This window comes from Myiozetetes cayanensis, unplaced genomic scaffold (assembly GCF_022539395.1).
Source record: "Myiozetetes cayanensis isolate MyiCay16 unplaced genomic scaffold, myiCay2020 scf2-11, whole genome shotgun sequence".
NCBI classification, from domain to species: domain Eukaryota; kingdom Metazoa; phylum Chordata; class Aves; order Passeriformes; family Tyrannidae; genus Myiozetetes; species Myiozetetes cayanensis.
In genome coordinates, this window is record NW_026087411.1 from 113,070,151 (window position 1) to 113,097,056 (window position 26,906).

At 44.8% G+C, this 26,906-nt stretch overlaps 1 protein-coding gene across 6 annotated transcripts in view; it reads right to left on the reverse strand.

The window, feature by feature from the left end:
- MSRA (methionine sulfoxide reductase A) overlaps window positions 1-26,906 on the reverse strand; it is a 246,367-nt gene that overhangs the window by 140,847 nt on the left and 78,614 nt on the right. For 3 of the 6 annotated variants that reach the window (XM_050314804.1, XM_050314808.1, XM_050314807.1), the window contains exons 2-3: window positions 17,135-17,203; window positions 16,082-16,171 (exon numbers count right to left, since the gene is read on the reverse strand). In XM_050314804.1, coding sequence (XP_050170761.1) covers window positions 16,082-16,171; window positions 17,135-17,203 — 159 coding nt within the window. The remainder of the gene's footprint in view (window positions 1-16,081; window positions 16,172-17,134; window positions 17,204-26,906) is intronic. The other 3 variants (XM_050314806.1, XM_050314810.1, XM_050314809.1) reach the window with 1 other exon arrangement.

Sequence of the window (26,906 nt, forward strand, 5' to 3'; positions counted from 1 at the left end):
ATCTGAACACACCAGGCTCACACAGATGACACAGGAATTGGGAGAGACACAAGTCATTCCTGAAAGGCATCCTGAAGGCAGGGAAAATGCTCCTGGACATCAGAAATGTAACTGTGATACGGGGTCACAGAATGGTTTGGGTTGGAAGGGACCTTAGGATCATCTCATTCCAACCCCCTGCCACGGGCAGGGACGCCTTCCACTAGCCCAGGTGGCTCCAAGCCCCATCCAACCTGGCCTTGGGCACTGCCAGGGATCCAGGGACAGCCACAGCTTCTCTGGGCAACCTGTGCCAGGGCCTCACCACCCTCACAGACAACAATTCCTCTCAATCTCCCATCTCTCCCTGCCTTCTGACACTGTGAAGCCATTCCCCCTTGTCCTGTCCCTCCATTCCTTGTCCCCAGTCCCTTTCCAGCTCTCCTGGAGCCCCTTTCAGGCTCTGGAAGGGGCTCTCAGCTCTCCCTGGATCCTTCTCTTCTCCAGGTGAACCCCCCAAGCTCTCCCAGCCTGGCTCCAGAGCAGAGGGGCTCCAGCCCTGGGAGCATCTCCGTGGCCTCCTCTGGACTCTCTCCAGCAGCTCCACATCCTTGTGCTGTTGGACCCCAGAGCTGCAGGGTCTCACCAGAGCACCCCATTTGCACTTTTTAAGGATGGAGAAACCAGTCCACATCCCCCCCATGCTGACATCACAAACCCCAGAAAGTCTCTGAATCTGAAGTTGAATCAAATCTCCCAAAATACATCGATCTGTGCCTCAAAGTTGCCCATTTCCCTTCCACACCTTTAAAAGGTGACTAACCTCACTAGCTCTGTAGGACTCTCTGCTGCAGCACAAAGTAGATGGATCCCAAGAAAAATTGCTAATTCCAAAGTTAGTTATCCTCATAATAATGTTCACAGCTTGTAATACGGTTAGAGCCTTTATTTTGTGTACTGCTCCCATCAGCCATCACACGGGGACAACAAGCAGATTGGAAAGTTTATTTGAAAATTATTCAACATTCAAGACGTTTTTCCCCCCTCCTACAGGAAATTTCAGGATCCTCAAAGGTACCTTTTCCTCACCTTTGTTCTGATCCCTTCTCCAACGCCCGTTCCCATCTCATCTTTGAATCATTCCCAGTCTCCACGCAGATTCCCTGATGCAAATTCCTATTTATGATTCCATTATGCAAACGAGCTGAGCAGTAAATTTGCATCAGAAGGGGATTCCTGATCCAAACTCAACCCTCACAAGCTGCACCCACTCTGTCCTAATTAGCGTCCATTAACTCCAGAGCTCCGGAGCTGCTGGAAAAGGCTGAGCTTCAGGGACTCTCAGCTTCCCATTTATTCCATTTATTTAAAGGAACTCACAGCAGGTGGATTGTTTCACATCCAGGCCAATTTTCCTTTTTTCTCTGATATATCCACATAGACGGTATTTTAATTTGTGGAAGATTTTTTTTTTTTTTTTCCAACGCCTTTTGTCCTTTCCTTTTGTTGGCATTTCCTTCCCCTCTGGCATCAGGTGCAGACACACCTGACTCCTGAGTATCCACCGACCTTTCCCTCCTGCCAAGCTTTATTTCCGAGCCTTCCCATTCCCTGCCCTCCCAGCAGTCCGGCAGACCATCCAGAAGCCTCTTTTTTTTTTGTCACATTTTTGAGGAATGAATGCATTATTTCCTTGGCATGCCGAGCCTTCCCTGGCCTGCTGCCTGCAATCCCCACTCCCACACTCCCAGGCACTTTTCCATGCAGCAGATTAAGGAGCTGTTCCAATGCCAGGTCGGCAGCGGATGATGAACTGCGAGGGATATGGATCCCGCTCCTCCTCCTTCTGTTATCAGGATTTTACAAAATATTCCACTGATGTTGTGGGAGGGAGGGGAATGTTGGGTTTAAATAAACCCTCAGAAAAATCTGAAGTGCTGGTGCTGAGAGAACAAAGAGCAGCGTGCCCTGGAAACCTCTTCCCTAGGCCCAGCTCAGGAAGGAGCAGGGCAGGATCTATCCAAAGCTCAGACAGAGGAGCCTGGCTCTGATGCCAGGCTGTGCTCCAAAACCCTGGAAGCAACGGCTGTGCCAGCTGCTCCAGTGCTCCAGGGCCCAGCCAACAGGAGCTGCTCCTATACATTGAGGCAGGAAAGGACAGCCAAAAGTACATCCCACCGGCTACCTTGGAGCATCCAGCATTTCCCCTGGAGCTGGAGCCACAGCTGCCAATATCCCGCTTCCCTTGGCCACTGTAGGACTTGGCCCAGCTTTGGAATACGATTGATTTAGTTCCCTCTGTAAAATCTGGAGAAGGGAATGCTCAGCTGCTTTGAACTGAAACGGTTTTGGGGTTTTTTTTCTCCCTCCTGTTGGAAGGAATAAATTGAAGCTCAGCAAGTTCCATACCTATGGAATAATGCTCATTTCCAACATTTCTGCCAAGCTGCCAACTGTGATTGGCATTTTTCTCTTAAAAAAAAAGTCGTGGAGAGCAGTTGGTTCAGCTGATTGACTGAAGTCGGGCCAAGGACTGGTATTTCTGAGCACTGAGCCAAAGGGAAGTTTCTGCTCCAAAATTGTGGGGCCCATTGATTTCTGAGAATTCCTCAAGTTGAAGTGGGAACCTTGGATTCACCAGGGAAGATCAGGATGAGACCTCGGTGGGCACCACCATGTGCCCATAAAGAAACCAGGGGCAAGTTGGTGACAAGGAAGATGTGATGGGATCCAGCAGATCCCTGTGGAGGAGCTGCTGGAGCCAGTCCAGAGGAGGCCACGGAGATGCTCCCAGGGCTGGAGCCCCTCTGCTCTGGAGCCAGGCTGGGAGAGCTGGGGGGGTTCACCTGGAGAAGAGAAGGATCCAGGGAGACCTGAGAGACCCTTCCAGAGCCTAAAGGGGCTCCAGGAGAGCTGGAGAGGGACTTGGGACAAGGAATGGAGGGACAGGACACAGGGAATGGCTTCCCACTGCCAAAGGGCAGGGAGAGATGGAAGATTGGGTAGGAATTCCCAGCTGTGAGGGTGGTGAGGCCCTGGCACAGGTTGCCCAGAGAAGCTGTGGCTGTCCCTGGATCCCTGCAAGTGTCCAAGGCCAGACTGGAGCCACCTGGGCTAGTGGAAGGCATCCCTGCCCACGGCAGGGGGTGGAATAAGATGAGTTTTAAGGTCCCTGCCAACCCAAACCATTCCATGACTCCATGATCTCCCTGTCTGAACAATCACATCAGGATATCCTGGCAGCCCAGGAGAACATCCAGCATATCCAATCTACCCACAGGGGTTGTTTATCTTATTACAATGGTTTTTCTTTTTTATATAACCCAGTAGCACCAGACTCCCAGAAGATTAACTTTTATTCTCTACAGGGAAATACTCCAGTCCCTTTGGCCCCACTGTGATTATGGACACAAATCCAGCAGTAAACAGGATCTCAAATCCCACAATAACTGAGTGAATCCAGCTTTGCTGAACACTTTGGTACTGTCTGTGCCTTTACTTAGGGCCTGAAAACCTAAAATGGTCAAAGCTGTGTCCTCAAGACAAAAATACAGCAACAAGCTACCCCAGAGCCTTTGTTCTGAATTTTTTTCAAGTTCTTGTCGAGAATCTGGAAAGAATTCCAGACTCAGATTGAAATGCACCATCATCATCATCTTTTCCACTGTGTAGGGTGCTTTGGGCAGCCATCTGGATGCACAGGGGATTCACGTTATCAATCAGGACTTGCAGCAAAATTGTGTTATTGATACCCTCAGGGGGTTCAACATCCAGAATATTTGAGCAATCACAGAATATCTGAGATCCCTGGAAAACAATCAACTAAGAAATGGTTGGGAGGAATACGAAAACAAAACAAAACAAAAAAACCAAAATTGAGAACAAGCTCAGCTGAAAGAAATAAAACTCCTGGTGACAGATGGCATTAAGAGGATGATCTTCCCAGATAAGCATTGGCTCTAATGCTACAACAGGGTTGATAAATATGTTGAACAGCTTGCCTGGGGCAAGTCAAACAAAGCCCTGGGCGAGGAATTTAAAATGCAGTTTGCCTAACAGAGCAACTAAAGAGGAATTTCTTGGCTCACCATTTTGCCAAGGCATGTTCTGTTCACGCTGCATGAATTCCCAGAGAAACTGTTGGGTTTGCTGGTTGGTTTTTTGTTGGTTTTTTTTTTTTCCATAGGAGAAGCAGAAGCCTCATGTTCATTCAAATTAACAAAAGCCCAGGAAATTTGTTCCTGCCTGTGAGGTGGCTCCTGACATCCGTGTTTGTGTGTTGGAGGGATGTTTGCATGGAATCTGCACAACAGATTAGGGTTATTGTAAAAGGAAAAGCAGACTATCATCACAGAGAGAGGAATATTTTACTGTCAAGAGAAAAACTGCCACGTTTTCAGCACCACAAGTAACGTGTCATAAGGATGACTTGGGGAAAAAGAAAAAAAAAAAAAAAACCAAAACACAAACCCTGAGACGACAGCCCTGGAAGTGGGAAAAGCAAGAGGGGGATGCAGAGAACGACTGGCAAAATGTGTTTATTCATTCCATCCTAAAAGCATGTTACAAGTTATAAATAATACAGAGTCAACAGGATTTAAACAAAGCTGAAGCCAGTCTCAAGAATGTTAACAAGGCACGAAGCACAGTTGCTCTGAACTTCACAGTTTGAACACCAGAGGTTTCAGATATTCCTATTTAAATGCAGTTTTGAGCTTAACCAGCAGAGAGCAGGGACAGACACGAGTCAGTGCATCACAACACTTTCCAAGGTGGCCTTATTTACTGCCTTGCAATTTTTTCCCACCCAATAAGCAGGAATATTTAAACCATTTTTTTATCCTGAAGATCCACAGATCTGTTTTCTGGTGACTCCAGAAAAACAGAATTTTTTTCAGAATAAAATTCCATCATCCAAATTCTCTGTTGGAAAAAACTTGTCTCTAATTCCAGATACAGCCCACTCAAAAAAAAAAAAAAATCACTTCTGCTGACCTGAAAGATTCCCATCACACACACACTCGGAAGGAGAAGATGGAAAAGCAACAGAGGCCAAACTTTCTGACCTTTAGGAGATGGCTCAGAACATCCCTGTGCCTGTGACACATCCCATGAGCTGCACCTGGAGCTTTCAGAAGTTCCTCCTGGGTCTAAATAATGAGAATCTAAATAATCCACTTCTTAGGAGGATAAGAACTTGTGAGAGTGAGAAAATCCAACAATCTCTGCAGCTCTTCCCTCCCTTTTTCCACAGTCTTGGGGTACAGGCTTTGTTCCTGATGACTGCAAAAAGCATTTTGCACACATGAAATATAATATATTAAATATTACTGTAAATAGTCCACAACTGAGGAATGAATCCCTTTTGAAAAATACCAAAAGATGCCAATCAACAGGTCTTTGTTTAAATCTCTTTTTCATGCCATGACTACGACTTTTAACAGCTGGAAGTCTTTTCCAACCTTAATGATTCCATGATTCTATGATTCTGTGTCTATTTAAACACCTCTCAATAAACCTACATATTTTCTAGCTCCTTCCTTCCCAAATTTTGGAAGGTTTCTGTTCTTCAGTAAAACACTGGATTAAAAGTAGCAACTTTCACCTAATTCATCTTCTGCCAGTGGAACTTCGCTGCTCCATAGGGATGGGGAACACGCAACAAAATAAAGAGCTGCTTCCAAAACCACAGAAAATACGTTGGAAAATCCTGATTGCTGGAACATGTGGAGCCAAAGAGAACAACTGGTGACTTTGATATTTGTGAGGTTGAGGAGAGAATCAGTCAGGATGCCCCAGGACAGTGGTCACAGCCTCAAACCTGCCAGAACACAAGGATTGTTTGGACAACGCTCTGAGGGACAGGGTGGGATTGTTGGGGTGTCTGTGCAGGGCCAGGGGTTGGACTGGATGATCCTGGTGGGTCCCTTCCAACTCAGGATATTCCATGATTCTCTAAAGACAATGCACGGGACAATGGGAATCAAAAATGTTTAACAACAAATACAGAATTCATCCAAAAATTACTTTAATGGCTTATTCCTGAAGATTTCCACCCTAAACAATGTATTTGGTCTTTGATCAGAGAAACAACACGGAAATCCCAGGATGGTTTGGGTTGGAAGGGACTTTAAAGCTCATCTCGTTCCACCCCTTGCCATGGGCAGGGACACCTCCCACTAGCCCAGGTTGAGGTTTAGCCTGCTCCACTCTAAAATTGAACTAATTCTGTCACACTTGGCTTTGTATAAATAATGAATTCCGTTCTCTTTAGACAGGTGTAGAACTGGGAAACACAAGATGAGCAGGAGGCTTTGGGAATTCAGCCCCGGATTCTGACTGTAAAAGCCATTCTCTCTGAAGGTGATTTCCATCAGTAGTGGGGTTGCTGTTTTCAAACCCCCAGAACACAAATACTTTGTCCCAGATTTGAATTTCACTGTGCTGGGTTCTGGGTACAAATGCAGAACAAAACAGCGACACCCTCCAAAGCTGAGTTTTCAATTTACAGGGTCACTGGCATCAGTACATTCCTTAAACATCAAAGAGATCTGTCACAAACCCTTTAATTCAGCAACTGGAAACCAATAAACACCTGTTTCCTTTCATGTTTGGGGATTTGGGAATGCAAGGGAGTGAATGCTCGTGGCTGGCATCAACTGTCATCATTTTCCATGAACAACTGACTCACATGCAAAGCAATATTGCACCAAAGGTGGATCTGACCTGCAGAAAAGAAGTGCTATTCACAGAGTAGGAACAATCAGTCCTTAAGTGCAAAATTTGGGATTTAAATTTTAAGTATTTCATGTCTAATCAATTAAAGAAGAGTCTTGAGGAGTACTCGAGGCACCTGAAGTTTCTTGGCCACAAAGATGATGGCTGAGGTGTCCCAAGGATACAGAAAACAAGTCAGGGGTTATGGTAAAAATTCTGATTCCTTGAGCTATTTATTTGATCTCTTTTAATTTCTCTTACCAAATAAATTAATGGAACAATGAATATGTGGTGAATAAAAGCACCAGAAGCATTTTACACACCTCTGAAATGTCCAAAAATGGAATCAAATCTTAATCACAGAATTATAAAACCAAGAAATTGTTTGGGTGGGAAGAGACCTTAAAGCTCATCTTGTTCCAACCCCCTGCCATGGGCAGGGACACCTTTCCCTATCCCAGGTTGCTCCAAGCCCTGTCCAACCTGGCCTTGGACACTTCCAGGGATCCAGGGGCAGCCACAGCTTCTCTGGGCAACCTGTGCCAGGGCCTCACCACCCTCACAGACAACAATTCCTTCCCAATCTCCCATCTCTCCCTGCCCTCTGGCAGTGGGAAGCCATTCCCTGTGTCCTGTCTCTCCATCCCTTGTCCCAAGTCCCTCTCCAGCTCTCCTGGAGCCCCTTTAGGCTCTGGAAGGGGCTCTCAGGTCTCCCTGGATCCTTCTCTTCTCCAGGTGAACCCCCCCAGCTCTCCCAGCCTGGCTCCAGAGCAGAGGGGCTCCAGCCCTCGGAGCATCTCCGTGGCCTCCTCTGGACTCTCTCCAGCAGCTCCACGTCCTTGTGCTGTTGTTCCCCAGGGCTGGAGGCAGCTCTGCAGGTGGGGTCTCACCTGAGGGGGCAGAGGGGCAGAATCCCCCCCTCCCCTGCTGCCCACGCTGTGGGATCAGCCCAGGACACGGGGGTTTCTGGGCTGGGAGTGCCCATGGCCAGGTCATGTCCAGCCTCTCCCCCACCAGCACCCAGAGTCCTTCTCCCCAGGGCTGCTCCATCTGTTCATCCCCAGCCTGGATCGATCCCAGGGTTGCCCCCACCTGAAGTGCAGCCCCTTAATGTGAATGATCCCAGCAGAATATCCAAGGATACAGTGAATAAGGAATAAATCATGCCCACGTCTGGCCACCCTTCTACCTCCTCTGAAGCAGGAGCAGTTTCTTAATATATTATGTTTCCAAAGTCTGTCAGGGATAAAAAGAATCACTGCTCCAATAACATGTTGAAGAGATTGAGATGGAGCTACACGGGCCTATCATCAACCTGATTATTTGCTTCATTGCAAAGCATCACATCTTTAGTTCAGCCATTGATTTGAGGTTTTCAAATCATTTCATGATCTTCCTTCCCTCTGAGCATCCCAATGTTTGGCAGAGATTCATTTTAGATCATCCTCGGTCATTGGACACACTTTAGTGCTCTGCTGCTCAAGGAGAACTTGATGTACACATAAAATAAGAGATGTCATCAGGGCTGTGTAATCCATTTGATTCTCCTGAAACTCTGTCTTTCATATCAATTCATCTCTGCAATAACAGCAAAGCCTTACCCTTGTCTGGTGAAAATCTCTCTAATCTCTGGGCCACCTCAGGGAGCTCGAGATGCAGAAAAGCAAAACAAAACACATTCTGTCATTACGAAAGCAAAGCAGCACGTTTTGTTACCAGCAAAATAGGAATCACTCTTAGGGCCGTGTTGCAGAAAATAATAACTTGTTTACAAAGTTTGTTTACTGGGAGGAATAGAAAAATTACCTTTTCTTTCCTTTTTTTTTTCTTTTGGATAACTGTTGGTGGGTTAAATGAACTGCTCTAGACACATTCAGCAAAAGTAATCTCATATTACTTATTATATTTATAGCCTTAGATTTCAGGCAACAATAGAAAGCTGTAGGCACCCTGACAATTATTTAAACTTGCAATCTATAATTGCTCAGGAGCAAAAAAATAATTACATTCAAATAACAAGGCAATTCAATGAGCAGCCCTTTCGTCCTCCTTTCCCCTTAACCCTTTTCCAAACTAATAAATGCCTTCCAAGTGCACCTAAAAGATCATTAAAATCTATTTTGAACCATAGCTGTCCTTAATGGAAATATGGAAGTTCCAAGAGTTATTACTCTCATCTGTTGGGAGCCAATGAAATGATGGTGTGTTCTCCCTTGGAAAAAGAGAATAACCCTTCCCTGCCCACCCCCAAAAAAGACAATTACTCAGTAAAATAACCAGAGAAGACTGTTAGAGGAAAACTAATTTATATATTTGGCCTGCCTGCCCCCTTGGCTATATGTGGTTAGTCATCTACCATTTATGCAGGAAACTCATTCCCAAAAAACTCAGCTTGGTAGTGTTGAAAATGAGCTCCAGTAAATGCCAAGGCAGAGGGGCTGCACAGCCAGGATGCCTTGGTAAAGGAACTCTCATCACTCACAGCAAAGCCCATGACCTGCAACTCTCCAAGAGGTTTCCTTGGACATCCCAAAATATGCTCTGCCCTCTGGGTGTGGCTGGCAGAAGATTGAGCTGGAGGGGGTGTAAAGGGACACACTCCTGCTTCAAAAACAGCCTCTCTAACCTTGAAGCTGCCAGAGATCCTTGCAGGAATGTATTTGGGATGACTGGAGCTGTCCAACTAGGCTGGGATTAACTCCAGTACCACAGTCACAGAGACAGGGTGGGGGCAGTGAGAGGTCATTCCACGTGCTCCAGGGTGGGAGCAGTGAGAGGTCATTCCATGGAATGCCTTCAGCCCACCTGCTTCCCAAGAAGCATCTCCCACATCCCTGTCATTCCAGAAAGAGCTGTTGCCTCTTTTACAGCATCACTGTGCAATCAAGTCACTTTGTCTCCTTTGGGGCTTGGGGTTTTTTTAAGGAGATGCAACTTCAAAGCAGGTCAGGGGTGATTATTAGAATGTTTGTCAAGTTTAAAAAACTTTTCCAGCAGAAAAAGATTCCCAAACATCTTTAATTCACTATTTGTCATTACTGATCATAGAATGAAAGAATGGTTTGGGTTGGAAGGGACATTAAAGTTCATCTTATTCCAACCCCCTGCCATGGGCAGGGACACCTTCCACTAGCCCAGGTTGCTCCAAGCCCTATCCAACCAAGTCTTGGACACTTCCAGGGAACCAGGGACAGCCACAGCTCCTCTGGGTAAACTGGGCCAGGGCCTCCCCACCCTCCCAGCCAACAGTTCCTTCCCAATCTCCCATCTCTCCCTGCCCTCTGGCAGTGGGAAGCCATTCCCTGTGTCTTGTCCTTCCAGACCCTTGTCCAAAGTCCCTCTCCAGCTTAAAGGAGTGATACCCAGAAAGAACTACTCCCAGAAACACCTGCAGGTCTCATCCCAAAGGGAACCAATTTGTTCTCTCCAGAACAGCCTGGGAACAGTCAAATGCACAGAGTAAGGAAAGAAAAAGAGAACCCAGGTGTGCATTTTCTGCAGCAGAGTAGAAATAATGGTGTGAAGTGGGAACATTCAGTGACCAAAAGTCCTTCTGCATCTAAAAAACACACCCAGATCTTTAATGCAGCAGCACAGCAAAATGATCTTGGGTTTAGGAAGCAAAGCAAATTAAAGTCTCTTTATCTCTCAGAGCCAACAGACAGTGCTGAGGGCGTACAAGAGAGGGACACAATCACACCAACACCCACTACCACACCAGACTTCCCATCCCAGAAAGAAGAGTCACAAAGAGCCGGATGACCATCCCCCTGAGGCTCCACGTTAACCCCTCAGGATACCAGGAGGACACCTTGCCCTTGCTGCATCCACCTGCCTTCAGATGCTGTGCCTAATTCCAAACACATTCCTGCATTCCTGTCCTTGACTGCTGCATCATTCACAGGGCTCTGTAATTTCCAGTCGAGGTTCAAGCAGAAACGTGTCCCACCAGGATTATGTTATTTATGAGCATAATGATGGATTTCAGCCAATGACACACCAATAAATTCCATCTCAAAGCCTGACATACCACACGCTGTTTTCCCTGGCTCACAAGCAAACAGCTCCAAATTTACTTACATTCAACTCAAATCAGAATATTTTTTGTGTGTGTGTGTGATTAGTTCTTATCTCACTCGGAAAACCGATCATGTCATTTCTTTCTTCCGAAATGGATTTCTGCCTTCATTTCTCGAGTGTGTCCTGCACAGAGAGCAAAGTTGGGGGGTCTAGAATGAAAATCTGGAATAAGGTGATGTTTCAGGTTCTTAAAGGACAGACTTTTTAATTCTCTTTTTTAAGACAAAAGTGTCAGCCAGAAAAGGCAAAGCCTGTACCAGCCAGCATGGATTGTCATTGAATATAACCTCATATGGGCATTACCCTAAAGACAAGGGTAACTAAGGTACCCTTATTATTATTATATAAACACATAAATATTTAAGAATATAAATAATATTTTATAAATATGTACTGGGAAATTCTGGGAGCAATGCTCTAGGAGCAATTCTTCCCAGCCAACCTCATGCAAGACGTGAATCTCCACTGTTTGTGTTCCCATGTGACAGAAGAAGCTCCCACGACAATCAGCTCAGTTCCAACGATCCAGGAGATCCAGGGTTCAGTTCCAGTGGAATGAGATGATCTTCAAAGTCCCTTATTCCTCTCTGAAGGAAGATTTTTCTGGACCAACCTCAAAATATGTCCTCTCTGACTGGGGGGAAATTGTTGAAGACAAGTTTAGATGATTGTACCTAAAATCTACTGAGCTGAACTCCAGCCCAAGGAGCTGAACGCAAGAATGAGATCAAGAGAAAGGTTCAGAGGTATTTAATGATATATTTCTTAAGATCACCAATAGCTTGATCAGGTGAGGAAAAACACCTGAAAATCAGGACAATCACTCTGAATTCCCCTAAACTGAGTAAGTAATCCATATTTTTCAGTATAGGGCCCTATTTTCTCAGTCTCACATCCCCAGTTCTCAAACTGCCAGGCTGTGACAGCAGCCTTGAGAAGATAAATCCATTAGGATCTGCAAGATGGGCTGACAGTGCTTTGTGAATGTCACAGGTTGTCTAAAATTATCAAAACAACACCATTTTCTCCCTCCAAAAACCTCCTTTACCTACTTTTTCACAGCTGAACACAATAAATCCTCATCACTCTGTGCTTTATTAGCAGGAACCAAAGGAGAAATGCTGATGGTAAATGTGGCCATCCCAGCACATAAACAAACACACAGAGACACACAGATCTCCTGCAAAGCAGCATCCATCTGAGAAGGGCGGTCTTTAGTCATTAACAGGATAATTTACTTCTATTTTAAACTTAAACCAACTCACAATGATGCCAAGCATATGTTCATCCCAGTCATTGCTGTATTCCTATTTATCACTGGCAGGGAATTACTTCTCTGCAAGGCTTTTGCAATTGTTGAAGTCATCCAGGTGCTCTGCTGGCTTTTTGGCATAGAAAATAAAGTATAAATAAATAAAATAAAGTAAATATCCCCCCCCCTAAATTTTAAAAATTAATAATTAGATAGATAGAAAAATAACACACTTCTTGAAGACAATTCCTGCTGCTGGAGATCACCGAGCCCTGTCCCCAAACTCATGAAAATGATCTGTGTCTCTTCTACTCCTTTCTGTGGAAAAGTCCCGAAAACATAATGAAAAGGTTGTTTTAAGCTGAATGATGCTGATTAAAAAGCTGCAATCTGACTTTTAAAAACCTCCAGATCTTCCCTAATGTGCATCATCCACTCTAAGTGAAAACCCACACAAAGCTGAATTCTTCACTACCTCAAGAAACCCAAATTAGCATAAAAAAACTCCCTGATGGAGAAGCCCCGAGATTGTGTTCGAAGGCCACATTACTTTTGTTTTCAGAAAGAAAAAGGAGATGTGGCTCCTTTGAAAGAAGAGAATGTTCCGAAGGGTTGTGCTGATCAAGGACAGCTTTCACTTTGCATTAGGGACATTTCATTGTCCCTTATTAGTGTTTATAAATGTCAGGAAATGTCCTTGGTAAGACCAAGCGCTTTGTTTTTCTCTGGGTCTGTCTCGGCAGAGCTCTGTAACTGCCCATTTACCTCCACAAAGCTGAGGCACAATTCCATCAAATCAGAGTAGCATTTAATGCATAATGTCCATGGTATTCCATAGGACAAGAAAAACTGAATATGGGGATTTTAATCTCCAAAGGTCCCAGAATTGTGGTTATTTTTGTGTTTATCACCTGATTTTACAACAGGCTTAGGGGGCAATTTTTGGTTCAAGGCTTCCCAGCTTAGACTTTTAAATCTTAAACAGAGAACCTTCCCTGGCTGGGGCTTTTGACTGAAAATCCCCTGAAGGTTGGCCCAGCAAACAGAGCATTGCACTTCAGGTGAGGATGTGAGGGAGGAGAGGATCAGTGGAGAAGGATTTGGGGGTCCTGAAAGCTGGACATGCCCTGTCCACGTGCACTCCCAGCCCAGAAACCCCCCATGTCTGGGCTCATCCCACAGCGTGGGCAGCAGGGGAGGGGGGGATTCTGCCCCTCTGCCCCCTCAGGTGAGACCCCACCTGCAGAGCTGCCTCCAGCCCTGGGGAACAACAGCACAAGGACGTGGAGCTGCTGGAGAGAGTCCAGAGGAGGCCACGGAGATGCTCCCAGGGCTGGAGCCCCTCTGCTCTGGAGCCAGGCTGGGAGAGCTGGGGGTGTTCACCTGGAGAAGAGAAGGATCCAGGGAGACCTGAGAGCCCCTTCCAGAGCCTAAAGGGGTTCCAGGAGAGATGGAGAGGGACTGGGGACAAGGGTTGGAGAGAGTGGACAAGGAGCAATGGCTTCCCACTGCCACAGAAGGCAGGGAGAGATGGGATATTGGGAAGGAATTCTCTGTGAGGGTAGGGATGAAATTCCCAGAGAAGCTGTGACTGCGTCATCACTGGAAGTGTCCAAGGCCAGGTTGGACAGAGCTTGGAGCCACGTGGGATAAGGGAAGGCATCCCTGCCCATGGCAGGGGGTGGAATGAGAGGACCTTTAAGGTCCCTTCTCACCCAAACCAGTCTGTGACCCCATGTTTAGGCAGAGGTGGCAATAAGGATGAACCGGGACCCAACAGCAGGGTCAGGGATCTGGGCTGTGTTTCAGTTCTCTGGAAGAGGCAACAAAAAGACAAAGTCAGGTTCTGGAAGGAAGGAAAAAAAAAAAAAAAGGGAACTAAGGATACATTTCTTTAATAAACATCCTGGAAAGGTAGGAGTAGGAACATGATTTGGTTTAGGGACAGAGCATCTTCTGTTTAGGCCTTTTTGTTGTGCCTTATCTTTACAGGTTTGTTCTCTCAATCCAGATCTACAGAAATCCAGTGTCCATTTTTCCACCACCAGGTGAACACAGGACACCATTAATGCTTCAGAGCTCTACAAATCCAGCCAATTAGTGCCCTTCCTTCACCTTTCCAAGGTGTTTAAAGAGAATTAGCATGAGAAACACGGATCCCTTCTGGAAGACCCTCCCTCTGGCTCTCAACTGTTCCACAACATGATCCTTGTAACATCTGCTGATGTCTCTGTAGATGTTTCTCACACACCTGTTTCAACATCAGCAACTCTTCCATTCTCCTTAGACAGAGACAAAATATCTGCTGACCTGTACTATCATTTAAAGTTTTCTTCTTTTTCTTTGACCGAGAGAGAAAAATTGTTTGTTCTATTTTTACTGTCTACAAAAAAAACCAAACAAAAGGTATTTTCTCTTGGTGGCCAAACTTTGTTTCCTGAGATTTTCTTTTCTTGGTGAAAAGTAGTAACTGAAAATTGAGTCAGACCAAAGGGCTTCCTAACACAGATTTTTATCTGCCAAGGCCACCAGGAGCTGTTTCAACAGTGAGTAAAGGAAACTCTTTTTTGCCAGATTTATCCATTCTTCAACACATCATCCCCTTTTCATATGAAATTCTTTTCCTTCAGTTGTGAAGTTGCCCTGACCAAGTCTTTAACATTGAAATAAAATGGTTTGGGATGGAGGGACCTTAAAAATCATCCAGTTCCATCCCCCTGCCATGGGCAGGGACACCTTCCACCATCCCAGGTTGCTCCAAGCCCCATCCAAGCTGGCCTTGGACACTTCCAGGGATCTAGGGGCAGCCACAGCAAAGCACAACAATAATCCAGCTCTGGGGAATTACTGGAATGTGCTGCTGTCTAACAAATGTGGAGCAGGAGGTGACCAGGCTTGGATCTGTTTGCCAGCCCTAAAACATCCATAATTAGATCTTACCAGTTACTGAACATCCTCTTTCTGTCTATGCTTTGTTTACGTCAAGAAACCAATTATCTCATTACGAGCCACTGTATGTCAAGCAAATACAACTCAATTTAGTCCTATGTTTTAGAAGTGTTATAATTACAAATCTGAACTATTGCCAGACTTTACTGGAGGTAAATAAAAGCCCTGCCATGAATGCACCATATGCAAGACGCTTCCTTGTAGAGAAATAAGGGAACGTGTAAAGCTCAGTGAATAAAGAGGTGGTTTGAGGTAAATTGGAGTCTTGCAGCAAGAAAAGAAGCACTTAAAATCCACCAACCTGGGATAGTGGACGGTGTCTCTGCCCATGGCAGGGGGTTGGAACGAGGTGTTCTTTAAAGTCCTTTCCCACCCAAACCAATTCTTGATTTTATGACAAGAGAGCAGAGCATTTAAATGTGTTTAAAATATGCAAAGAATTACAATTCCAGCACTGATGAAAGTACTAGTTTATTGAAATCTGCAGTTGTTCTGTAGCTTTGAAGCATTTATTTTTTTTTTACCACTCTGTCCAAAAGTTGAATTTAGCCCCTGAAATGCTTATTTTCAAAACATTATTGACCCCCACTATATATGTTCAGATTTTGAGTCTTGGTCAGGTGTTAGGTCAAAATCACTCACTACAGGCAAAATATTTTTAAATCAAAATATCTACAAGCATAAAAACTACAAGGAAACTTCCTAGACAAGCATTTATTGAATGGCTTCTACTTTATCACTTGTAACACAAACACATCTTGAGTTTCACAGAAACACAGAATGGTTTGGGATGAAGGCACCTCAAAGATCATCTGTTTTCACTCCCTGCCATGGGTAGGGACACCTTCCACTACCCCAGGTTGCTCCAAGCCCTGTCCAAGCTGGCCTTGGACACTTCCAGAGGTGGGGAGTCCACAACCTCATCACTGAACTTGTGAATAGACCTCAAGGGACACATTGATTTTTGATGTAAAACTCCAGTGCCTCCAGTGAGGTGCTTGTGCTCCCCCTGTGCTTTTCATGCCCTAAAATCAGCTGGAAGCTGGATTAAGAGCTCACTGGACGAGTAGCATTAAAAGATTTCCATTAAAGAACCACCCTCACCCTCCAAAGTGGCTTTTTCTCCATTGTAGGAACAAGGACACATCTCTTCATCCTGCAGAACAACAGATGCATCTCCAGCAATGATTGATGCTGAACAAACAACAGGAGAGCTTCAGAATCATCTAAAGAGTCTTTTGAGACCTGTGAGGTTCTGTTGCAGCTGCAGCAACAAAGCCCAGGGTACCATTCCCCTTGTACCTCCATCAGAACCAGAGGTCACAGCATGAAACAAATAATGCAACATTAATAGGAGCATCAGGAGGAGGTTTTGCAGAAGAGGGAGCTGTGTAATCAACCCCACTGCGTTTCCAGCAGGTGAAAGGATCGGTGTTTACAGCCCAGCACTACATTTTAGCACTGTTTTATTTTATTGCTGCCTCCAAAACCACCCAAGAAGTAGGAAAATTCACTGCAAACAGGCTGTAGCTACACAATTGTGTGGTTGGTTGTCATCTTTTCGCTTTTGTAGGTCTTTTTAAGCCGTCACAGAACGGGTCAGGTTGGAGGGGAGCACAGTGGGTCGCCAGGTCCAACCTCCCTGCTGCAGCAGGAGCATCCCAGAGCACATGGCCCAGGATTGGGTCCAGGCAGCTCTGGAATATCTCCAGTGAAGGAGACTCCACACCCTCTCTGGGCAATTAAAGGAATTACTCCTAAGTAACTCCTGCTTTTTGATTGCCCCTGTGCAATCCCAATTAAAGGATTAACGGATGTTTCTGGAGAAGAGGTGGGAAAATCCCTGTCTTGGTAAGGTGGAATTAGAAAGCCAACTAGCTCAGGCTCTTCCCCAAGCTTACAGAGTCCCAAAATGCCAAGAACTTGCTGTTTAAATTTTCCCTTGGTATAACTAAGAAAAAAATACTTTTAGCATATTTTTGGGGAGGCATGGCCATGTCTCCCAAATGCTCAGTGGTTTTAGCTGATGGCAGTGATTGGAAAATGGCAGGAGCAGCCCAGATTTTAAAACCTGGAGAACTCAGGCTGAGATGAAGGAATTTGGAATTCAGGAACACTGCAAAGCTTAGAGCTTTTGTTTTAGAACTGATGTCTTACCAAACAGAGCCATCTGTGTTCCCTCTGGGAAAGGTTCCACCATTCTGTTTCCATTGACGTGATGTTTATCTGGAAAAGGGGAAAAAAAAACAAGTGAAAATGTAATAGAATACATGATTTGCATAAAAACAACTCTTTATTTCTTTAGATCTGTTGAAACTTGAAGTCTGGTTTCTGAAAGCCAACCTGTACAATCACTAAACGTGGAACTTCATGCTCTCTGTGTTTTAAAAATACTGTCCCAAAGTCCCAGGAGAGAAACTGAGGATGAATTTCAGATTGGTGGTTGAGATAAATGAGCTGATCCTGATGTGACAGGAACCTCCAGAGCAGCAATCCCTGCTCTTGAAAGGAGCCTCCTCATGCAAGGAGGAAAAACAGGGAATCATAATTCTCCTTTGCTTGTTTATATGATCAGAGAATCATGGAATGGTTTGGGATGGAAGGACCTTCAAGATCATCTTGTTCCAACCTCCTGCCATGGGCAGGGACACCTTCCACTATCCCAGGTTGCTCCAAGCCCCATCCAACCTGATTTTGGACACTTCCACAGATGGGGCAGCCACAGCTTCTCTGGGAATTCCATCCCAGCCCCTCATCACCCTCACAGGGAATAATTCCTCCCCAGTCTCCAATTTAAACCTCCCCCCTTTCAGTTTAAACCCTTTGTCTCTGGCATCCCCCCACTGAGTTCTCCATCTCCCAAGATTCATCATCAACAAGGGTGGCAGGAAAGAAAACTGCCTGAATTCAAAACACTCATTTCTGCCCACAAAACACTTCGCAGGGAGAAAACCAAGACATTTTCTCAGTTCCACGCATCATTTTACTTCCTTTAGTCCTGAGCCTGGCGAAGAATAAAACAGATCAAAGGAAGAATTCTCTGAAAGCAACGTCAGGGAGGCACATTCCTAATCCCAGCTGGCATCAAACATTCATCAACACTCAACGAGGAGGGAAAATCAGAGTTATTGCCACCGGAGCAAGAGGTGCCACGAGTCAGTCGGTCGCATTTAGGAAGATTGAAGGCTCTGAGACACGGGAGAGGGGCTTTAGGGAGCAAATTGCTGGGAGGTTCCAGAGTGGGAGTCACACGAGCAAGGTTTCAACCTCATAAGCCCGAGCTGGTGCTCCCAACATGATCTACAGCCACCTGAGAGGAGCGAACAGGCAGAAAAATTATGAGACATCTTGTAAGATCAAATAAAACTAACCCTGCCCCGGCCCTGAGAGCTGCTTTCATTTAAGGAGTGAGTGACACAGATGATGTATGAAGCGGTTTTCATTTCAAATGGGGAGGCTTTCAATATATTAAAATCAAAATTAAACTTTTAGAGGTGAGATGGGCTTGAATGAAAGTAATATTTTCAGAGTGCTCAAGTTGTCTTCCAATGCCTTCACACTTCCATTGCAAAGATCTCTGCCAGATAAAATAATTCATTTTCTTGTCATTCATTCTTTGGTTTGCAGTTTTTCCAGTGTTTCCTGCTTAGATGCAATAAATAGTAAAAGAAAACCCCCAAATTTAAAAGGACTTTTACAAGATATACATTCAACTCCAGGAAGAAAGTAACAACATAAATAACAACATATAAGTAATAAAAACTCTCCACAAAGACACCAATCAGAGAAATCCCAGTCTGGGGCTTTTTACTCCACAGTTTTTCACGTGAAAGCATTTTAATTCTCACCTACAAATTGGACTGAATAATTCCAGAAAATCAGAAGTGCATTGGCAGCATGGAATTAGAAAAAAAAAAAAATTAACAGGCTTTTCCCTATACCTTGTAACAGAAAGAATAAATGACTTTTCCAAGCCCATCATCATTCCAGAGATAAGGGCTTGCAGTAAGTGGGATAAAACCTGGTGTTACAGAGACATGGAGAGTGTCAGGGAACACTGATCTTCCTTCAGCTTCCAATGGGGAAAGCAACACATTCCACCCAAATTCTGTTCATATTTAAGAGGCTAATCCATCAATGGAACACAACTGCATTCAGACATTTGGAAAACTGGAATTGGGAGGACACGGATTAGAGAATCCCAGAATGGTTTGGATCGGGAGGGACCTTAAAGCTCATCTCATCCCACCCCCTGCCATGGGCAGGGACACCTTCCACTAGCCCAGGTTGCTCCAAGCCCCATCCAACCTGGCCTTCAACACTTCCAGGGATGTCTTTATGTCATTTTTTTACCTCTTGACCCCTGGGGGTTTCAACAGCCAGTTGGTCAGGAAGAGATTTTTCCTTCTGTTCTATTATTTTCAAACTGTCAGAATTTTCACAGATCCAAATTCACAACCGAACCACAGAGGGACTTCCTCTCAAAGCTGCCAAATGCTGCTCCATCCCCAACTGCCAAAACTCCCCCAAATTTCCCAAACTAAACCTGAGAAATATCATTTGTTCTCCACTGAACACGACCAGCATGAGCTGAAAGCAACACATGTCCTGGAGGATTCGACATTCAGTTTCGCCTCAGGCAAAATCTGCTTCACACAGGTGCAGTGCCTGGCTCCTGCTCCTTAAATTCTGTGGGTTTAAATAAAAGTAATCCTTCCCACATCCTCTGGATCTGTGACACAGCACAACCCGTGGAAAGATAGGCAAAAATTGCTAAACCATTTCTCTGGCACCGCTCTGGTTTTGCAGTCTTTTGCTTGATGGTTTTGAACAAACTCCTACAACTGCCCTTGGCTGAAGATTCACTGACTGCAAGTTCTGTCCATGCATGGATTATCATGGAATCAAGGAATGGTTTGGGTTGGAAGGAACATTAAAGATCATCCCATTCCAACCCCTGCCACGGGCAGGGGCACCTTCCACTAGCCCAGGTTGCTTCAAGCCCCATCCAACATGGCCTTCAACAATTCCAGGGATGAGGCAGCCACAGCTCCTCTGGGAATTCCATCCCAGCATGTCACCATCCTCAGAGGGAAGAATTCCTTCCCAATCTCCCATCTAATTCCTGCCCTCTGGCAGTGGGAAGCCATTCCCTGTGTCCTGTCCCTCCATCCCTTGTCCCCAGTCCCTCTCCAGCTCTCCTGGAGCCCCTTTAGGCTCTGGAAGGGGCTCTCAGGTCTCCCTGGATCCTTCTCTTCTCCAGGTGAACCCCTCCAGCTCTCCCAGCCTGGCTCCAGAGCAGAGGGGCTCCAGCCCTGGGAGCATCTCTGTGGCCTCCTCTGGACTTGCTCCAGCAGCTCCACGTCCCTCCTATATTGGAGACCCCAGAGCTGCAGGTGGGATCTCCTGAGGCTGAGAAGAGGTGAGGAATCCCCTCCCTCCCTGCTGCCCCCACCACATTAGTCCATATCTTTATTACTAAACTATTAAAAGAGACAAGTCATGTCCAGAAACTGTTTGAGTGTTAATTATCCCAGCTGAGATCATGTTTGATCCCATCCCAACAATTTCTCAGCGTGGACAATCGAGTTCCAGTGCCCAGACCTATTCATTTCATTTATTGGTATGCATTCCATTTATCCTCACACTTCCACGTGTGTCAATGGCATCACACCTGTAACAGATAAATTTAACAATGAAATGTGTTCCAGTGAGAAAGTTCTGCAAAAAACATTTCCTTTCAAACCAGCCTGACTTCAGTTCTCACCAGATTTATTGTTCTGCTACAAATGCAGCAGAACAAATGTAAAGAAACTGTGGGTTAAGGTACCCACAGTCATTAATGAATATAATTTGTCTATTTGTGAACCCAAATGAAGCTGCTTAAAACAGACTTGGCTTTCAGAGAATGCTGATCCAGCAATGAGTGAAAATCAGGAATTTTCTTGGTCTCAAACTATTCAATCTCAAGCCATCACAGTAAAGATTTGAGGACATTTAAATTTTATTAATAAGAGATTCATATGTTCTTCATATTCATCTTTTGATTTTTTTAAGCCACCAGGGAATATTTAGACTGCATATCCAAACTTGTTTTATCAGAGCAGCTAGAAAGTTATTATTTTTAAATGAAAACTGAGATTCTCACATAATCAAATTAATCCAGGGGTAGGGGTCATATTTATACCCAAGGACTGTTAATTTTCCATGGCAAGTACAGCCAGGAATTGAATTGAAAATAGTTCATTAACCAATTACCAGGAGCCTCCTCCACCTCCTAAAGCACAACCACGGTGGGAACAGGGGGAGGAAAAGGGATGAGCAGTGATGGGGTGAGGGGGAACATCCCAAAGGAATTCAGCTGCTGATTGAAGGTCCCTTTTCCCCTTCCTGTTGTGCCTTTTCCTCCCCTTTTCCTACCCTTCCCATCACACCACAAGCGGTGGAGGTTTTTCAGTGTCAGCTGTGCATGGAATGTGCAGATAATATTCACTGTGGTTTCATTTTAAACACAAGTTTAGAGGCAATAAAGGGGCATAAAACTCAGCTTTCCTCTGACTTCTTAGGAGGGGTGAAGAGAAATGTTCAGCATTGGATAAAGGGGTTATTTAAATGCCTCTTAAATTGCAGCTGTCAGAGGAGTAAGTCACCCACGGTCACAGCTCCACCTCCCCAAAGCCAAGGAATAAAAAGCAGGATGGATTTAAAATAATAAAAAAAGACTAAAAAGCAGTGGATTTAAAAACTCACTGAATGCCCAAGTTCAGCTTCAGTGCTGGAGTTTGCACCTCCCAGAAAGGCCACAGGACAACAGATCACGGAATCCCAGGATGGTTTGGGTGGGAAGGGACCTTAAAAAGCTCGTTCGGTTCCAACCCAAACACCTTCCACTATCCCAGGTTGCTCCAAGCCCTGTCCAGCCTGGCCTTGAACACTTCCAGGGATGGGAATGGTACAACCTCAATATACAGATATGGGAAATTATGGGAATTATTATGGGAAAATATTCTCAATATGGGAAAACTCCAATACACAGAACACAGTTGAAGGCCAGGGGGTTTCTTCTCTGCCTTGCAAACAACAAATTATCTTTTATTTTCAGTGAAAGACTGCAACACTTTTTTTTGGGGGGGTGGGGGGCAGAACAGTGGAATTTTGGCATTGCAGTGTTACCATTTACCAGGTAATGAGGAAAAGGTCTCTAAGAGTCACCAAAGAGAAGAAATCCCAAGGTAAGGATGACTAAGCAGTAAAAATAAGGAATCACTGCCCTTGGGCAAAAGTTCAGTATGAAAACTCAGTTCCAAGGAAGGAAAATTAGCCTTTCCTACCAGTTTTTCTAAACAAGTATTTTCTTTTTATTTTAACCATTTAATATAACCAGTACATGTCAATAGAGCATGAGCTAGACCTCTGTTCACTCTTTCAAACAGCCCTATCCAGTCATATTTAGGAGCTGAATATGATCCTTGTGGGTCCCTTCCAACTCAGGTTATTATGATTCCATGATCCTTTACAGTAACTATATTGAAGCACTGAATTTATCTACTAATTTATCTACCAAATTCTATTTATCTACTAAATCTACTGAAACATGCACTTCCATTTGGCCACGTGGCCTGTGGAAGCAACACATTAAAACCCTGCTACTAACACATCACAGCAATAAATGTGCTATTTGCATTTTTCAAGTAGAAAATTTACCTGATACCTTCAAAACCAAACTCTGTTTCAGTGTATTTACATGTTATGTGATGAGAGTTTCACTGGATTCCATTCTCCTGGTTTAGAAAACAGGGATTTGACCTTTATTTGTGCTTGTGCCTGAATAAATTACCTGATTCTGAAAACCTCTGGGCTTCCAGAATTTCTATTAACTTCCCTGAAAGCCACAATTGGCTGGGACTTCTGTAAACCAGGTCATTCATTTATAGACCTAAATATGAACCTTGAACCTTTTAAACCTCGGGAGGTTTATTTATTCCTTTTCACTGTTTCATAACCCAGAAGATATTTCCTTAAAGAAAGGGTTTTGTTAATCAGGTTTCCTGATGTTTGTGCCAAGAGGAGTTATGCAGGTACCAGGCACCAAATTATGTCAGAGATGGGGATTTCATAAATTGCATCAGGGTAGGATTGTTCCAGATCCTTCTTCAGCAGAGGGGAAATCATGCACCTTATTTATAAATCCATCCCCCTGTCCCCAAATCTCCTGGATGCCAGAAAACACTTTTGAGATGGTTTCACAATGAGCTGTAAAGGAACTGAGGGGAAGTTGAGCTGTTGAAGAGAAAGTCTGTACTTAGCAATGCTGAATGAATAGAAATTACCTGCTAAATCCCCCCATTTCCAACCTAAACTGTTTAAGACCCCCATTAATCCTTGTTCCTGGAGGTGGAGCCTCTCCTCACCAATTTTGGGAATTTCAAGAAGCTACTCAATGGAAAAATCCAGGAAAGCAGAGCTTCACTGGGGTCATGCTCTTGGAGGAGCACAGGAGGGACAGGGCAGCTCCACTTGAGTGGGATTAGATGTGTAATTTATGGCAGGATTTCATCCATAAATCCTTCAGAGCTGGTGATGAAACAGAAGCTCTTCTTTATTTTCAGGTCTAGTTGAAGGAGCAGAACTGTCAGTTCTAAAAGCTCCTGTGTGACAAGGATGTCACCTCAGATGGAACCCCAAGTGTGATCTTTCAAATCTCTTTGTCTCCCAAAGGGGATTTTCATTGCCCCAAAGCTGGGCATTTATATCTCTGTCTCTGAAGGGTCATTTTGATCTGTGCCTTTGGCACAGATGGTCAACATGATCTACTGGGTTTCTTTCACCTCTCACTTCCCTGGTTCCATCCTCCATCAGTTGAGATCAGCTGTCAACTCATGACTATTTAAAAAGAGATGTGTCTGTGTAATAGTAACTCACTGGTTACAACTATTTGTAGTATTGTGGGTTGTTCTCACGGGATGGATCCCAGTTATTATTTAAAAAAAAAATTATATCACTCAATGGAATAAAATAATAACCAATTTTGTTGAAAAACAACTCTGATTATCAAAAGAGGTGAGGAAAGGAAGAGTGGGGACTGAAACCAGTTTTGCAATGTCTTGTGGAGATGATGCCCCACAAGGTGACACTCTGTGCCCCCTGCATCCACTCCATCAAACAGATCAGGGCACAGGGACTGATTGAGGCTACAAAATGTGCTGAGTCCCAGCACAGTGGGTCAGTTCAGACTCCAAAATACACGGACTCCTCAAAAAACAGAGGTTCTGCTTCATGCCCAAAGGCCAGATATCCCACACCAGTTTTGTTCAGCAGTTCCTTCCGCGAAATGGACCAACAGGAGCGACAGGAAAATAAGATTTTGATAACTAAGATGAATTAATTTCTTAGAAGAGGGTGGTGAAGATGCAGAGGGGGAGAAGCAGTGATTCTGAGATCTGCAATTTACTGGGGTGGATGGACATCCTGGGTGTGGCAGCTGGGAAAGAGGATGGTGGGATGTGGGAGTGAAATATGAGGATCAGGGATATACATTTGGGGTGTATGAATAGAGGAAAGTATCTTAGAAATTACAAAAACAGACTTGCTGCTTTCAAGCAGACAAATCCAGATACCATGGGGGAGCTGGGGGAGCTAGGAGGGCTCAACCTGGAGAAAAGGAGGCTTGGGGGGACCTTCTGGCTCTCCGCAACTCCCTGACAGGAGTGGGAAGCCAGGAGGGGTTCAGGCTCTGTTCCCAGAGAATGAGGAACAGGAGGAGAAGAAATGGCCTCAAGTTGTTCCAGGGGTGGTTTAGGTTAATTCTGGGAACAATTTCTTCCTGGAAAGGGTTGTCCAGCCCTGGCCCAGCTGCCCAGGGCAGTGGTGGATTCCCCATCCCTGGAGGGATTTAAAAGCTGTGTGGATGTGGCACTTGGGGACAGGGGTCAGTGGTGGCCTTGGCAGTGCTGTGGGAACAGTTGGACTCCATGATCTCAGAGGGCTTTTCCAACCCAAACAATTCTGGGATTCTAAGATTATGGGACTTTCCCAGACACAAAGCACACGAGGCCCAGTCAAACATGAGCACTCAATATCCCAACTGTGCCACATGTGCTGCCTGCTCTGGTCCTAATTCCATAGGCCACGTGCCCTGAGTTTTGGGGTAGATACAGTAAAATTAAATAAAAGTCACTTGGCTTTAGTCATCGATCGATACCTGCCTGAGTATTGAGCCTTGGAGCCTCCTGCACTTTGGAAAGAACCAGTCACTTGTGTCATGATTCATTTGACATATTATGGATATTTTCCTCGGGTTAAAACAAATCATATTTAAAAATGTCAGTTTCTGAGCACTGATTATAAGGAAAGTAGTGACAAAGTCAGATGAATCCCACCTATAACGCTTTTAGGAATATCATGGAGATTTAAGATCTGCTCAGCAGGAGGATTAGATGTACCTGTGTGTCCATCCATATTTATTAAAATATGGCCTTGACACCAGTGGAGATTATGGGTTGTGAACCAGAACAAATGTTAACAGGAAAACATATGAGCAAAACAGCAAAGGGAACAATAGCAGAGAAAAATAATGGCACCGACCTAAAGGATTCAGTGATTCTGTAAGAATCCTGTCTACAAGGGTCACCAGATCAGAAAAGTATCATAGATACACTGGATACACAACTCGTGGTATTTTTGGGCTTGTGACATCATTTCACTTCCCAAAAATCCCACATGAAAATCAGAGAATCATAGAATGGCCTGCATTGGAAGGCACCTTAAAGATCTCAGCTTTCATTTTTAGAACTCAACCTTTTTGATCTGTTGGGAGATTCAAAATGGAAAGCACCTGTGGCAACAGTTAAAAAATAAACAAGAAATACAAATGTAATTTCTCTAAGAAGATACAGGTAGACTAATGAGTGTCAGGTTTTTCATATATGTTTTCTTAACTAGAGGAGGTTTAAGGAAGGAGATAAGGAGTTGGCTCTGGTTTTGTGTGTCACAGAATCCCAGAAAATGGTTTGGGTGGGAAGGGACCTTAAAGCCCATCCAGTCCCACCCCCTGCCATGGGCAGGGACACCTTCCACCATCCCACATTACTCCAAGCCCTGTCCAACCTGGCCTTGAACACTTGCAGGGATGGGGCAGCCACAGCTTCTCTGGGTTGAAAAAGAAATAGAAAATCGATAAGAAAACAGAAGGGCCCTAAACCTGGAGCAGAGCATGGCAGTGAGTTATCCACCAGCATGGCAGTGAGTTATCCACCAGCCAGGTACTACCCACGACATCTTCACCATTGCTGCTTTTCCCTTTTTAGTGTAGGAATCAAAGGGAGATGATAAAATACAACTGGGTTTATGTCAGAATTACAACCAGTGCCTCTCAAAACCCCACTTGAAACCCTTATCTAAACCAGCCTGGATAAGAACAGCCTCCAGACAGGCTGGAAAACCAAGAGATCCAAACAAAGGACCACGATAAACACGAGCGGGAGGGGAGCGGGGAGGGGATGTCCAGTGGGGTGTGGCAAGGAGGATCGTTAAGCCTGGGTTTATTTAGCAGCTTTATTAATGATCTAAAAGAAAGGGTGAAAAGCACATGAATAAAACATGCCCTGGGTGCTCGGCTGGGCCGTGGTGTGTACACCGTGAAAAATGAAAAGCAGCACAAAGCTCTGGGCAGGAATTCTGTGAGGAAGCACGGGGAGATGCAAAGCAGCTCCAGGAATAATGCTCTGTTTTCCTGGTATGGAAGAAGAGCTTGTATCCCATATTTCTTGGGGGGGGGGGGGAAAAAAAAAACTGTCTAAAGGGGCAGGGACCACAGCCTGAGGGAAGGAGAGAACATTCCCAGGAGAAATAAAGTTTTATAATGGGCGGACTGTGGAAAGCCACGGGCTGGAGGGTAATCTCTGTTGGTCAGTGAGGTCCTGGCACTGCT